The 16,841-nt window shown below is 35.0% G+C and overlaps 1 protein-coding gene across 1 annotated transcript; it reads left to right on the top strand.

Moving 5' to 3' along the window:
* Window positions 1-1,433: 1,433 nt before the first annotated feature.
* LOC117333128 (zinc finger protein 62 homolog) lies at window positions 1,434-12,604 on the top strand. Its single transcript, XM_033892264.1, is given in 3 exon segments — window positions 1,434-1,827; window positions 10,260-11,495; window positions 11,497-12,604. Coding segments are annotated over 2 exon segments (1,614 nt in total). The 5' UTR covers window positions 1,434-1,827; window positions 10,260-10,343; the 3' UTR covers window positions 11,959-12,604.
* Window positions 12,605-16,841: the final 4,237 nt, after the last annotated feature.

Below are 16,841 nucleotides of genomic sequence, written 5' to 3'. Positions count from 1 at the left end.
ATATTGATTTAATTTTTATATTGACTCACAGTTTCATATCTATACACAATGGTACATGTATATGGTTATAATTCTTATATTGACCTCCAGTTACTTACTGATACATATTTGATATGTGGATATACTGTGTACAATTGGCTAGCAGATATAAATATCTTAACTGAAATTTAGTCGATATCAGAATTGTATAAGGTTTTATTGAATAATGATATGCTAATATAATAAGAAAATGTCCTTAAGTCGCATTTCAAATGGAAAAAAACCCACAAAAACGCAAAAAAAGTATCAGAAAAAAAAAAAAAATATTGATAATAATAATAAAACACTTTGGATCACGTAACTCAAAAAATGGTGTGAAAAAGAAGGGAGGAGATTCTGTTATGACGTCACGACCAGATTCCTTCTGACTGCCGTAGCCAATGTAACCCGCCCTGGGTATATATTACACTATTGACAAATGCAATAATGGTACATGGGTTAATCCGGCCGCTAGCTAACACACCAGGATGTTACCAATATAATACGTTGTTGATATAAAATTCTTGTTGTGTCCATGTTCATTTCTATATTGGTGACATTTCTGTATTCATTTATACAATAGCATCATCAATCTGTTTTACTATCAGTTATCACAGAACTTTATTGCATTTCCCCCTTTTTCATTTCATTACTTTATAAATTAATGTATTTACTAATTCCATGATAAATTAATTTTCCAAAGGTTTAAAATACAGTTAAATAAAATATATTCGCGAACATAATAATTTAAATTCAATATATCTTTATGTTGTTTTGCGCATTAGTGTAACCATAAAGGTAAAAACAGTTTCTAAATAAATATGTCTCCTGTCAAGAATTGGTAAGAATTAAGCCAGAGGGATAAATAGTAAGTCAAAGATAAAAAAAAACCGTATATAGGTCTCTGCTTATATCACTGAGGCAATGTTTTCATTCATCAAGCTATGAATATAATTGGTTATACCGATAGTGTCCTCCGGACAATCAGAACTATAAAATGAGTTCCGGTTTTACGGGTCATTGAGTCGTAGAAAATATATTTGTTTACATCATGATATGGATTGCTGAACATTTCGTTACGCTGCTCTGCGAAGTAATATAACCAAAAACGTAAAGTCAATTTCAAAACATACAGCTATGACCTGGCAGTGGTCACTATGACTACGTACAGTATCAAGCGATAGTCTGTACAGCTGTCGACACGGATGACTTGCCCCGATATTTTCCCCTCCACGTGGTGAAAAATTCGTCCGGATTATTGCGGGAAATTTACTAATGAAAAGTACGTTAGGTTCCCAAAATGGGGTTCCGGAATCGGAATCCGAATTTCCGGACTGGTGAGTACAAATAACGTTAGGGAAATCCGTTCCCGTGCATTCCGGTCCGGACTGCGAGTTTTCCGGACTAACGGCGTCCGGATTATCGTGAGTCCACTGTATGACACATATAACAAAAGGCGATTACTTCATTTATCAATATGACTGGTTATATTGACAAGGGCCTCCGGCGAGTCAATACTATAAAGTGTAGACCAGTATTACGTGTCATTGGGTGGCAGTCACCCCAGACGGACGGCCAGTTTGACTCTAGTTCAGGAGCTGTGAGGACATATAGCTATACTACAGTAGTCACCCCAAACAGACGGCCAGTTTGACTCTAGTTCAGGAACTGTGAGGACATATAGTTATACTACAGTGGTCACCCCAGACGGACGGCCAGTTTGACGCTAGTTCAGGAACTGTGAGGACATATAGTTATACTACAGCCAGATACCGGGACGTTCATATCATCCTCGTTTGTTTCACGAAGGTAAGAAATGGTTGCCTTGTCTTATGCCTTTACCATCAAATTAACAAGAAGAATATTGCTAACGCAGACTTGGTTTGATAAGAATATGATTTATCAGGCATCAAATGTTTCGTTCGTTTGAAATGTTTTATATGTTAACAGCCATTTCACTAGTGATACATCAGATTTCGATTAATGAAAAACAAGTTGCCTACTTTACAGGTATATAATATTTATAAACACAAAACCTTCCATAAAAGGCAGGATTTCGTTTTTTTTATATACTTACATTAGCTGTCGATGTATTACCTTGAAAGATATTATACATTGTAGATGTTGACAAAATGATTGAATGAAGTCATTCACGCTTAATTTTGATTATTTCTTCATTTTTTTTTTTTTTTTTTTGTGAGCAAAGAAAATGTTTGATTGTACTTTCGTATTTTAATATATTATCAAAATGAAATTAATACAGTATGAATTTAAAGATCGCAAATATTTCTATACAATATATTTGATTTATAATTGTGTTAGGTTAGAAATTAATCTCTTCAACTACGTTTTTGAAGACTTTTTATGACGATTTTTCTAAGATCATTCCAGGATGGACCAGAAAATGGTTTTATTTATATTTCAAAAATAACATTTAATTAGATATGTTGGCCCAGTTATGAAACAGGATGTACAAGGTACTAGGCTATATTACCTAATATATAAATGCTGCTCACCTGTTAGCCGGTTATGAGATCAGCTGTATCAGATTCTAATCTAGTTTACCTAATCATATATAAAGGCTGGTCACCGTTAGCCGATTTTCAAAAACTTTGATAAATCAAATTTACAGGATAGGGCCTTCTCTCTGTTCCACTCATCTTCGGTAGGGTATACATAGGCGTAACTGCTACTAAACAGTGCCTCTTTTCTTTCCCACTCTCTCCTTTTACTCCATATCGTACCCACTCTACTGAATTTCCTATCTGTTCTCGTCAGCTGAAAGGCCTTAAGGCCGAAATAGCGGACGTAAACCCTTTGAATAGATAAATAGATAAAGCCGATTATGACATGTGATGTAAGATTAGTGGCCTACGGGATCATTCAATAATATGTGTGGTATTAATTAGTAATCTCATCTAAGCTGATGTAAACAGAGTATGCCATGTATAAGTATTAGGTAACTGTCTGATGTAATGGTCCCCGTGTAGCAAAGTGTCTATCGGTGTATTTAAGTCCGTTGTTCGTCGCTGAAAGGGAGTCTTGGGTTTAACACTCAAGCCGGTGTAACGTTGAAAATGGACCCCCGTGGAAAATGGAACCCGGGTCCATTTTCAACGTTGAAAATGGAACCGGGATGCCGTGGAAAACGGAACCAAATATTAAATTTTCTTTACATACCCGTTGAAAATGGACCTCGTTGAATATAGAACCACATAAAAGTATTGGATCTCGGTACTAGTTTATATTGTCATGGACGTTGCGATAAGATATGCTTACATGCTACAATGTATAAACGATATTGAAGGGCAATGGTAAAATAAAATGGCCCGTGACCTTAGGTGACCTTTAATATCACATTAGGCTGTTATGAGAAGTGTATATAAAATGTATATAATAATTATGTACATTGATTAACACTTTAACTCGTGACATCTGGTGACCCAGATAATGACCATTAGCATTACTTGAAAATAAGATGTCCCTATACATGTATACCATTTATCGACATTGATTGATAATTTGACCCGTGACCTTAATTGAACCTGATAATGACCTTTCGTATAACTTTACACTGTTTTAAAATATGCATATAAAATGTATACGACATTGATCGACATTAGTTAGCAATTTTACCTGTGACCTTTGGTGACCCATATAATGACCTTTGGTAAAACTTATCACTGTTCTTAGATATTCATATGGCACGTACACGATATTGATCGTCATTGATAAACAATTTAACCTTTGACCTTTGGTGACCCAGATAATGACCTTTCGTATAACTTATCACCGTTATAAGATATGCATATGAAATGTATACGACATTGGTCCACATTAATTAAGAATTTGACCTGTGACCTTTGGTGACCCATATAATGACCTTTGGTATATATTCAAACTAAATTATGATATGCATAGTGAATGTATACGATATTGATCGACATTGATTAACAATTTGATCTTTGACCTCTTGTGACCCATATAATGACCTTTGCTATAACTCATCGCTGTTATAAGATATTCATTTAACATGTACACGATATTGATCGCCATTGGTACACAATTGAACCTTTGACCTTTGGTGACCCAGATAATGACCTTTCGTATAACACATCACCGTTATAAATTATGCATATGAAATGTATACGACATTGGTCCACATAAATTAATAATTTGACCTGTGACCTTTGGTGACCCATATAATGACCTTTGGTATATATTCAAACTGAAATATAATATGTATATGGGATGTATACGATATTGATCGACATTGATTAATAATTTGACCTTTGACCCTTGGTGACCCATAAAATGATCTTTGAAATAACTTAACGCTGTTACAAGATATTCATGTAACATGAACACGATTTTGATCGACATTGATTAACAATTTGACCTGTGACCTCTTGTGACCCATATAATGACCTTTGCTATAACTCATTACTGTTATAAGATATTCATTTAACATGTACACGATATTGATCGCCATTAGTACACAATTCAACCTTTGACCTTTGGTGACCCAGATAATGACCTTTCGTATAACTCATCACCGTTGTAAGTTATGCATATGAAATGTATACGACATTGGTCCACATTAATTAATAATTTGACCTGTGACCTTTGGTGACCCATAAAATGACCTTTGAAATAACTTAACACTGGTACAAGATATTCATGTAACATGAACACGATTTTGATCGACATTGATTAACAATTGGAACTGTGACCTATTGTGACCCATATAATGACCTTTGCTATAACTCATTACTGTTATAAGATATTCACTTAACATGTTCACGATATTGATCGACATTGGTACACAATTCAACCTTTGACCTTTGGTGAGCCATATAATGACCTTTGGTATATATTCAATCTGTAATAGGTTATATATATGAAATGTATATGATATTGATCAACATTGAAACACAATTTGACCTTTGGTATAACTTATCACTGCTATATATTATCCACATAGCATGAAAACGATATAGATCGACATTGATAAACATTTTGACCTATGATCTTTGGTGACCCATATAATGACCTTTTGTGTAACTTTCAACTATATACGCATATGGCATGTTCACGACGTTGGTCCATATTTTTGAAAAAATCTGACTTGTGACCTTTGGTGTCAATTTTAATGACCTTTGGTATAAACTTCAAACTGTTATTTGATATGCATACTCTTACGTATACGATGTTAATCGACATTGACCTTTGAAGTTTGGTGACACATATAATGACATATTGTATAAATATTAACTGTCATAAGCTACATAAAACATGTATACGATATTGATCGACATAGATTTGTCCAATTATGTTTTTGGTAATTTATTAATTAACCAAGATCCACTATAACGTTTGAATATGGAACTGGTGTCACTTTGAAAATCTAATAACCGGGGTAATTTTCAGCAAATGATATGGAAATGGGTCAGTATATCGTGGGTTCCATTTTCAACGTTGAATATGGACCCGGGGTCATTTTCAGTACATAATATTGAAGTTGGTCAGTATGTCGTGGGGTCCATTTTAAACGTTGAATATGGAACCGGGGTCATTTTAAACTAATGATACGGAAATGGGTCAGTATATTGTGGGGTCCATTTTCAACGTTGAATATGGAACCGGGGTCATTTTCAGTAAATAATATGGAAATTGGTCAGTATGCTGTGGGGTCCATTTTCAACGTTGAATATGGAACCGGGGTCATTAAAAAAATTATTGAAATGGGTCAGTAAGTCGTGGGCCCATTTTCAACGTTGAACATGGAACCGGGGTCATTTTCAGTAAATAATATGGAAATGAGTCAGTATATTGTGGGGTCCATTTTCAACGTTGAATATGGAACCGGGGTCATTTTCAGTGACTAATATGGAAGTTGATCAGTATGTCGTAGGGGTCCATTTTCAACGTTGAATATGGAACCGGGGTAATTTTAAACTTATGATATGGAAATGGGTCAGTATATTGTGGAGTTCATTTTCAACGTTGAATATGGAACCGGGGTCATTTTCAGTAAATAATATGGAAATTGGTCAGTATGTCGTGGGGTCCATTTTCAACGTTGAATATGGAACCGGGGTAATTTTAAACTTATGATATGGAAATGGGTCAGTATATTGTGGGGTCCATTTTCAACGTTGAATATGGAACCGGGGTCATTTTCAGTAAATAATATGGAAATTGGTCAGTATGTCGTGGGGTCCATTTTCAACGTTGAATATGTAACCGGGGTCATTTTCAGTAAATAATATGGAAATTGGTCAGTATGCTGTGGGGTCCATTTTCAACGTTGAATATGGAACCGGGGTCATTTAAAAAAAAATATTGAAATGGGTCAGTAAGTCGTGGGGTCCATTTTCAACGTTGAACATGGAACCGGTGTCATTTCCAGTAAATAATATGGACATGAGTCAGTATATTGTGGGGTTCATTTTCAACGTTGAATATGGAACTGCGCCATTAAAAAAATATCTTGAAATGGGTCAGTATGTCGTGGGGTCCATTTTCAACGTTGAATATGGAACCGGGGTCATTTTCAGTAAATAATATGGAAATGAGTCAGTATATTGTGGGGTCCATTTTCAACGTTGAATATGGAACCGGGGTAATTTTAAACTAATGATATGGAAATGGGTCAGTATATTGTGGGGTCCATTTTCAACGTTGAATATGGAACCGGGGTCATTTTCAGTAAATAATATGGAAATGGGTCAGTATGTCGTGGGGTCCATTTTCAACGTTGAATATGGAACCGGGGTCATTTTCAGTAAATAATATGGAAATTTGTCAGTATGTCGTGGGGTCCATTTTCAACGTTGAATATGGAACCGGGGTCATTTTCAGTGAATAATATGGAAGTGGGTCAGTATGTCGTGGGGTCCATTTTCAACGTTGAATATGGAACCGGGGTCATTTTCAGCAAATGATATGGAAATGGGTTAGTATGTCGCTGGGTCCATTTTCAACGTTGAATATGGAACCAGGGTCAATTTAAAAAAAAATATGGAAATTTGTCAGTTTGTTGTAGGGTCCATTTTCAACGTTGAATATGGAACCGGGGTTACTTTTTAAAAATAATATGGAAAGGGGTCAGTATGTTGTGGGGTCCATTTTAGGACCACATATCACTCTAGACCACTTTGTGGGGGTATGGGGTATATCTATCAGAGCTCCTGCACAGTTTATTTCTATTACTTTTGACACCATGTCTCGCATGCTTTGTAGTAACCAATGACATCAGGTCTCAAATTGTGCATAATTACTGATAACCGTCGCCATATCTTCATAGATGACAATGCCAGTTCTTGAGCATTGTTGTTTCCTGGTGATTTAACATAGCATAATTATGCTACACAGTATTCGATGTTGATATGTCCCATGTTATACAATGTATATATATAATTAACCTATGACATCATTTTCCATACTTAATGAATGTAACGATGACTTCATATCGTATTAACCAGATATGTATACAATGTATACTGTAGTTATCAATGACGCCACTGCTGACGCATTGTCTCATATTCTAAATCTATGATATTGCCCATTATATATTTCTTATGGTTTTTGGTGCTTGGACTAAAAAAGAAGAGAAATGGTTATTTCTTATTGAGCAATAATGACAGTTTAAATTTATTTGATGCAAAAGTTTATGAAAGCTTCCGTTGCAAAGTGTATCTATAATGCACATTCATATACAGTAAACCCCCACTTACTCGAATTCGTGTGGACCTGATCGAGGAAATGTTCGACGAATGAGGGTATTCGAGTAAACCGGGTTCGAGTAAGTGGGGTTTTACTGTATTCAATCATTATCATATTGTTCTTGACGGCATATGGATTATCAACTTCGCTAGCCAAGGGTGTTCAATACGATACTCTCCTTTTCACTGAAAAGGAGAGTATCGTATTGAACACCCTTGGCTAGCGAAGTTGATGGATTATCAGTCCCCACACTATTGGAACAGAGGGAGTAATTTAAAGTTCACACCTTCTAAGAGTCTTTTACCATTTAAATGTACTCCGTTTGAATTAAAAGTTTTTAAAGTTAACATTATTTTTTCTGATTAGAAAAGACTTAATATAGAAAAATATAGAGTGATGTCAATGATGTGATTAAATACAATGTTTAATTTTATATAACCTGATGATAGTCTTTCTTTCTTATTTGTGTTTTGTTTTATATGCAATGTTGATTCACACCTAAACGTTTAAACCTAAATACTATCGATAGTATGTTTCAATATTTCCATTGTATTAAATGTTTTTAGCTCACCTGCCCGAAGGGAAATTGAACCACGACATACTGACCCATTTCCATATCATTTTTTTTTTAAATGACCCCAGTTCCATATTTAACGTTGAAAATGGACCCCACAACATACTGACCCATTTCCACATCATTTGCTGAAAATGACACCGGTTCCATGTTCAACGTTGAAAATGGACACCACAACATACTGACCCATTTGCATATCATTTGCTGAAAATGACCCCGGTTCCATATTCAAATGTTACAGCGGATCTCGGTTTACGACCCCCCCCCCCCCCCCCCCCAAAAAAAAAAAAACTAAACAAAACAAAACAACGAACAAACAAAAAAAACGAACGCTTAATAGGAGAAATTGTTTATTCCTGTCGATGAATATAATATACATGATTATCTTATTATTGTTTGAATTTATACGAACGGTCATTATATGGGTCAACCAAGGTCAATGGTAAATATCGATCAATATCGTATACATTTTATATGCATATCTTATTACAGTTGTAAGATAAACCAAAGGCTATTATATAGGTTATCAAAGGTCACAGGTCACATCGTCAATCAATGTCGATCAATATCTTGTACATGTTACATATATGCATAACTTATATAAGTCATAATTTATAGCAAAGGTCATTATACCGGTCACCAAAGGTCACATGTCAAATTGTTAATCAATGTTGATCAATATTGTATACATTTTGTATGCATATCCTATTACCGTTTGAAGATATACCAAAGGTTATTATATGGGTCACCAAAGGTCAAATTATCAACCAATGTCGATCAATATCGTTTGCATGTCATATGCATATCTGATAACAGTGGTAAGTTATACCAAAGGTCATTATATGGGTCACCAAAGGTCATAGGTGAAATGTTGATCAATATTTTGTACATTTTATATGCATATCCTATTACAGTTTGAAGATATACCAAAGGTCATAATATGGGTCACCAAAGGTCAAAGGTCAAATGTTTTACCGATATTGATCAATATTGTATACATTTTATATGCATATTATACAACAGTTTGAAGATATACCAAAGGTCATTATATGGGTCACCAAAGATCGAATTGTTAATCAATATCGATCAAAATTGTATGCTTGTTTAATTGTATACAGACTTGTATCTTATAACAGTGCTATTATTCAGAGAAACATGTACATGTGGCTCACTTTTCAACGGGTTCCGTTTTCAACAGGCTACACGTGGAAAAGAGAGACCTGATGGGGTCCATTTTCAACAGGAGGGTCAGTTTTCCACGGCATCCCGGTTCCATTTTCAACGTTGAAAATGGAACCGGGTTCCATTTTCCACGGGGGTCCATTTTCAACGTTACACCGGCCGTTAGTCTCAAGGCTGGCCTCTTCAATTTGGATGGAAACTGTAATTTACTGTTATATTTTGTATACAGTGTTCATATAAATGTAATGTACACTAATTAACTTATATAGAAGTAGGACACTACTTATAGTATAGTTGAAAGCTGTAGTAACATTAGTTTTTCGGCATAACCGTATGCTATTCTTTTTGCCCGGATATGACGCGACAGGTGGCGTTACTGGTCAAGATGAAGTATGTGATTGGTCAATGTAGCGGTCAATGCAAAATGCAGATATGCAGTTAAAAACGAAACAAAGTTAAGATTGAATGTGAATGTATCTTTTCAAATGACACATAAATCAAATTATATACTTGATTCAAATGCAGTTTTATTATCATCCAAAATGATGTAATTTTGTTTTCTGTGCTGAAACACATTAGTTCGTTTATTTATTTCACCAGCAGTTTTATATAATAACCACAAGCATTAAAACTATGCCGTTTATCCTTTTAAAAAATATTTCTTGTTATTGATATTATTAATGTTGTGTGTCTCAGTACCCTATATTTTAGCGATGATGACACTTTTTGTTTGTCTTTAATATCATTTTTGTTTCAGATCGTAGAACCGGAATATAACGTTAACACCTATTGACTTATATAACAATGTCCAATTAGAAGGGGAGGACTTACAAGTACTGAGATGTCACGTGGGAAGTCGGATCGTCCATCTTCTCAACGGAGTCAGGGGACAAAACAAAGGGAGAAAGGATCCACCTGTGATATATGTGGTAAATGGTTTAAAATGTCATCTAACCTTACGGGTCACATCAGAATGCATACTGGAGAGAAACCATTCAAGTGTGATATCTGTGGTAAGGCATTTAAAAGTTCATCTAATCTAAAACAACATACAAGATTACATACTGGAGAGAAACCTTACGAGTGCAATGTTTGTGGTAAGGGATACATAAGTTCATCAAGCCTGAACGAACATACAAAAACACATTCCGAAAAAAAACCTTACAAATGTGATTTTTGTGGTAAGGAATTCTATACTTCATCTCAACGCAAGCAACATACCAGAATACATACCGGTGAGATGCCATACACGTGTGATATATGTGGTAAGGGGTTGCTGACTCCATCTAGACTAAAACAGCATATCAGAGCGCATACTGGAGAGAGACCTTACAAGTGTGATATTTGTGGTAAGGAATATATAAATTCAGTTATATTGAAAGAACATACTAGACAACATACCGGAGAGAGACCTTACAAGTGTGATATTTGTGGTAATAAATTTATAAATTCACTTAAATTGAAAGAACATACTAGACAACATACCGGAGAGAAGCCTTACAAGTGTGATATTTGTGGTAACGAATTCATTTCCTCATCTGGCCTTAAACTGCATCAGAGAAGACACGAGGGAGTGAAGCCGTTCCAGTGTGATATTTGTGGTAAAGAATTTATGACGTCATATAGCCTGAAGGTACATACCAGAACGCATACCGGAGAGAAACCTCATCGTTGCGATACTTGTGGTAAGACATTCATTACCTCATCTCTAGTCAAACGACATAAACTCACACATACCGGAGAGAAGCCTTACACGTGCGATATTTGTGGTAAGGGATTCAGTCTAATGGATCGCGTTAAGGAGCATGTCAAAATCCACACTGGAGAGAAGCATTACAAGTGTGAAATTTGTGGTAAGGGATTTATAAGTTCATCTTACCTAAAGAAACATACCAGAACACATACTGGAGAGAAGCCTTACACATGTGATATTTGTGGTAAGGGATTCAGTAAGATATCTAGCGTTAAGGAACATGCCAAAAATCACACTCGCGGAAGGCATTTACAAGTGTGACATTTGTGGTAACGGATTCAAAAAATCATCTACCCTCAAGGCACATATCAGAACACACACAGGCGAGAAGCATAACAAGAGTGACATAATTGATAAGGGAGTCTGTACCTCATTACAACACAAACCACATAAAATGTCACATACCAGGAAGAAGCCTTACATGTGTGATTTTTGTGGGAACAGATTCAGTAAGTCATCTTTCCTAAAGCAACATATCAGAACACATACTGGAGAGAAGCCTTATAAGTGTGATTTATGTGGCAAAGGATTCAGTCAATCAGCTAACCTAAAAAGACATAAACTAACCCATAATACAGAAGATAGGACTGATTCATGTTATAATCAGGGGGGATCAGGGTGTCAGCCCCCTCTTCCACTTGTGTCATCCAGCATCGATAACTCCATAAAACAAACCGTTAGCTCTTCTGAAAACTGGAAATAAGTGAGTCTACATGTGTTCACAAAATGCCAGTGTTTGTGGGATAGGTCTAATTGGTGCCAATGCTGGTGAAAACGAGACAACTGATGTTTGCAAAGATAGAACTGTGAAGAAATCTGCATGTGATAATAAGGTCGATGCTATATATCCCGGAATGAAGGTGATTAAGAGTGAGAAGGGTGTACCAGTGATTTTGTACAGCATGGAGAACATGTTACAACATTACTTTGAGAAACAAGACAGAAGCTGAAAAAGCTAATATAAACAATCTGTACGCATTAATATCGTAAAATTACATATACTGTTCAATGAATTTAAACATAAATGTAAAATATCGTCTATCGACGTTCGTTTCTATATGCCAATTTTGATACTTCAAGCACTGAAGAGTTCCAATATCGAAGAATGAACATTAAAACTCGCTTTACAAATCGTCCTAGAGCACCCGACAACCCAAAATTAATACTAATGAAACAGATAAGAGCGAGAAAGTATTTGTACGCAAAGTGCTATAAATTCCTACGAAAATGACAGACATCATCAAAATTATTAAAAACGTTGTTAATTAATTGGCACTTCGCCAATCAATACCGGTTTATAACGCCGTTATGCATCTGTACGTGAATGAATTAAATAATGTACAACACTTTTCCTCAGTTTCTGAATTAGATGAACAAGTATATCACGTTCATTCGTACGAAAAATATACGTTAACCGGATGGTCTGGCCATATTAACCACCAAGTGTTTATATGTAGTCCTTCGTGCCAGTCACGTGACCCCACAAGAACACGAAGACCGACTAAAACATCCCGATAAGGACGTTGGACACCTAATATTGAGTCCAGTTGTGAAACAAACAGAACTGACGAGGAAATTATTAGATAAGGTCCTTACATGTATTTAAAAACCTAACGATCAGAATGCGTCTAGGCTAAATTATGTTTATTTAGGAGTATATTGAATCTTTTCAAAGCCATTCTGAGCTTCGTAGAAAACACAAGAACTAAACGTTTCATGTTCATTAGATAAACCGTGATATACACATACACTGTATGAACTAACACAGACCAATCTCAAAAATGATAATACTTGACAAGAACATTCATACACAGATGTCAATGATATTACGTACGTGCTACTATACGCAAAAAGGTTCAAGGTCATGAGGTCAACTTTCAGGGGTACATTTTGCAAATTACACTATTAATATTTATTTATGACATTATTTGAAAACACACTGCTTGTGAGATTCAAGCCATTTTGCCTTCAATAAAATAAAATTACAATTAAGATGGTTATTTCTAAAATTTTGAAAATGTCATTTGTATGTAAGCAACAGCATAGATAAAATCAAGTTGAATTCAATAAATTGGTTTAATCTAGGCAGGGGAGGTAACCGTGTCATTTTTTGGTGTTCTCTTTTTTATCAGCATTTCAAAGTTTCAAAGACAACACATAAATTTTGTTTTAAATAATGATTTAGTTAGGCCTGTTACAACAACAGACATTGCATTTTCCGGCTGTCATATGGTCCTCTTAAAAAAATCACCAGAGGAAAAAACGTAGTCACCAGAAAAATCTGACCTCTCACCAGAAAACATCTTTTTCGCTATATACAATGTATAGCAGAATCATACTAAGTGCTATACAAATGTAGATGGCTACAAATCGATCTTTTGCTTATTACGTTATTCGTAATTTGGTAAAAAAGAAGTATATTCTGCACCATATGAACTAATAATGATATATTGATTTATGATAAGACATGACATCTCTCTGTGATGAGGTTGCACGATTAATATCATTTACAAATATATTTCTGATCTATCAGAGTTATTTCCCTTTGTTTTTACACGGTCGGACAGCTGACGGGGCCTTACAGATTAACTAATTGTATTATTTTGTCTGCTGTGAATAGTTAAATTAAACTGATAACAAACACTCTTGTGACCAAGATGGAAATGCGGCGGGAATATAATAGTGTAGGATCAAGATTTACTCAAAAGGTCAGGTCAGTAAGCTCCACATTTCGGATTTAACGATATACTACATTTCACGAAGTCTTTAGAAAGCCCTTATTCAGCCTCTATAAAATCTTGTGTAATGTATTCCTGTATTTACAAAGTCGCATTTTACGAATTATCGCTTAGTACGATATAGTCTTGGGGTCCCCGCGGGGTAATTTACCTGTTTGAACTTCACTTCGAAAACACTGTACACTGTCCTGAAAACAACTTACCTGTTCAATGTTAATTATACCTGTATTTATCGCTGTAAAATCACTTTACACACGCATACCTGAATAGGAAGGTGTGAAAATGAATACTCGTAGAAAAAGAAAGATTTTGGATATTCAGGCTTAACATCAAATATTGATTGACGTTGACATAGGAATTTAATCTAAACACAGCTACAGCCGAAGCATATGGAATACCACAAAATTCTTACGTTGTACGTTGTACGTTGCGTCAATTAATGAGGATATTGTCACAACGGAACAAAAATACAGAGTGGTGTTATCGAAGAGATTAAAAACAAAATGAATGACTTAGACAAAGACTCAGACTCAGACAGCGATAGTGATACAAGTGTTGAATTAAAAATTCCAACCTTCTCTGAGTTCGTGGACAGTGTTGACAAAATAAAAAGTTTTGTAGAGTAACGCGAGAATGTTGATGAGAAAATCTTCGATTGTGTCACTGAACTTTCTGGCTTTGCTGACAAGTGTCATAATTCTTCCAACCAAAAGTATCAAATTAGCAGGTAAATGTCTCGTCTGTAAACAGGTAAACAATGTACATGATATGTCGATAATTAATAAAATGTAACATTTACGCAAGTGATCAAGTGATCTTTGTAATTATAAACTGATATGTGAAGTGCCTTTTGCCGCTTGAGTACACACCTTTACTCTAGGCCTACCCAAGTAAGAAAGGTTACCGGATCGAATATTGTGTCTAATTTTAGACGGCTAACGCTTGTCGTGTTTCACGAAGTCCGGTTTCTACGAAGTTTTTCATGGTCCGACTGACTTTTTATAACCGAAGTTTATACACCACAATAACATCAATAAGTGAAACACTTTTCAAGCCGTCTCCGAGATATTTTTCATTTGTTCAATTGTTCGCCGATATGATTAAAACATTTGTTCTTGTTCGAGTTCATTAAAAATAGGACATTAATGTCTTACTGTTCTAGTTCATTACAAATCAAAATCAGACATCAATTTGTTCCTGTTAGACATTTTACTACAAATCAAACATTAATATGTTACTGTTCTAGTTTACTACAAATCAAACAGCAATATAGTTGTTACTGTTGAACCTATCTTTCTTCATGTCTTTATAGACAAACCTCCACTTACTTACATACATTACGTACGTTCGAACATAGTCACGTGGAATCTGACATCCATGGTGTCACTGAACTGTTTCCAAAACTTGACCTAACGCTGTTTCTCTCCGTTACTGTAAAATATCACGGTCGGAAACTGCTTTTATCTATAACTTGAATCATCCCGACCCTTTACTAAAATATAGTGAACACTTTTTCCTCCTTGCTAGTATTCTTCACTGATATGCTACTTTCTATTGGACCACTTGCTTTTTAATATAGATGAACCAGTGTATCTAAAACGCTTACTTCTCTATCTTAATAAAGGTCTAACACAACTAATTAAGCTAATCAGCTGGTGTTTCACACGAACCACGTCCCCGAAGAAAATGTGTTTTTTGGGTTTGTAGCTATTTCCTTTAGTAAATAACACGTTCAATGGGTACTTTCTATATACGAGAATAAAGAGTAGGTTCTTAAGAGTGTAAAAATAAAAAAAAAATTATATATACTCTCCTGGAATAAATAGAAAGATGTAGGAATCCAGGAGTAAAAGGTGGGATTTCCCAGGTGGGGGTTCCCCTGTCCACTGTAAATATCAGGTTTACTGTCTTCCAAGTACTGGTGCGCTATTATCTGTTATTAAACATATCCAATAACATCATTTTTCTGATAGGGGAATCTTCAATCTTTAATTTGATATAAATTTTATAAAAAAATAATTATGATGAAAGGGAGGTAACCAAACAATATTTACTATGCGGTATATGATAATCCGTGTTTCAATGGTGGTTACGTACTATCTTGTTGAGCATTATTACTATCATTATTATAACAATATCATTAAGGGTATCTACACAGCAGAATAATGTTGAATTGTAATATGGCATAGTCACGAGTGTAAGGTTCTGTTAATCTGCATATCGATGCTAATGTAAATGAAATGTTTCACATCAGTTTTTAAGAAAGACACCCTTTAATATATACATATATGTATTTATATACAATGTATATCTATTTTATTATGAAAACGTTTTAGCCACCATAACTATATTGGATAACTATGTACATAAACATGCAACATGGAGTGTCTTGTCATGGTGATTAGAAATGACAGAGCTACCCCGACATCAAGGCAGTGATTGTCTCTCATAAATCCAGATACTTGTTTAAGCTTTCACTGTGAACAAATTCCCTCAAGATGTCGTTTTTTAACGCTTCATTACGGAATGAAAATAAATGTTTGGAAACTGTATGAATCCCCGTAGCGGATTCTTACAAAAGTTTGCAATTACATTTTTTTCATACCAATGAAACTAAGAAATAATTGACATTAACGCTTATCATTGATTCTTTAAATTGATTTTCAAAATAAATGTTTTATGTACAATTTAACTGATCCTTTTTACAAATCAATACGCAACATCAAAGGCCGTATTGTAACGTCACATTTTTGCGCCAATTTCGGATGTTTTTCATAAAGGTAAAAAAAATCTCAACCAATCAGAAAGCCGCATTCTGCGTACAAACAATTGAAAATTAATTATTATA

The sequence above is a fragment of the Pecten maximus genome, chromosome 8 (genome assembly GCF_902652985.1).
Source record: "Pecten maximus chromosome 8, xPecMax1.1, whole genome shotgun sequence".
Classification (NCBI taxonomy): Eukaryota; Metazoa; Mollusca; class Bivalvia; order Pectinida; family Pectinidae; genus Pecten; species Pecten maximus.
This window is presented reverse-complemented; position numbering and strand designations above follow the sequence as displayed.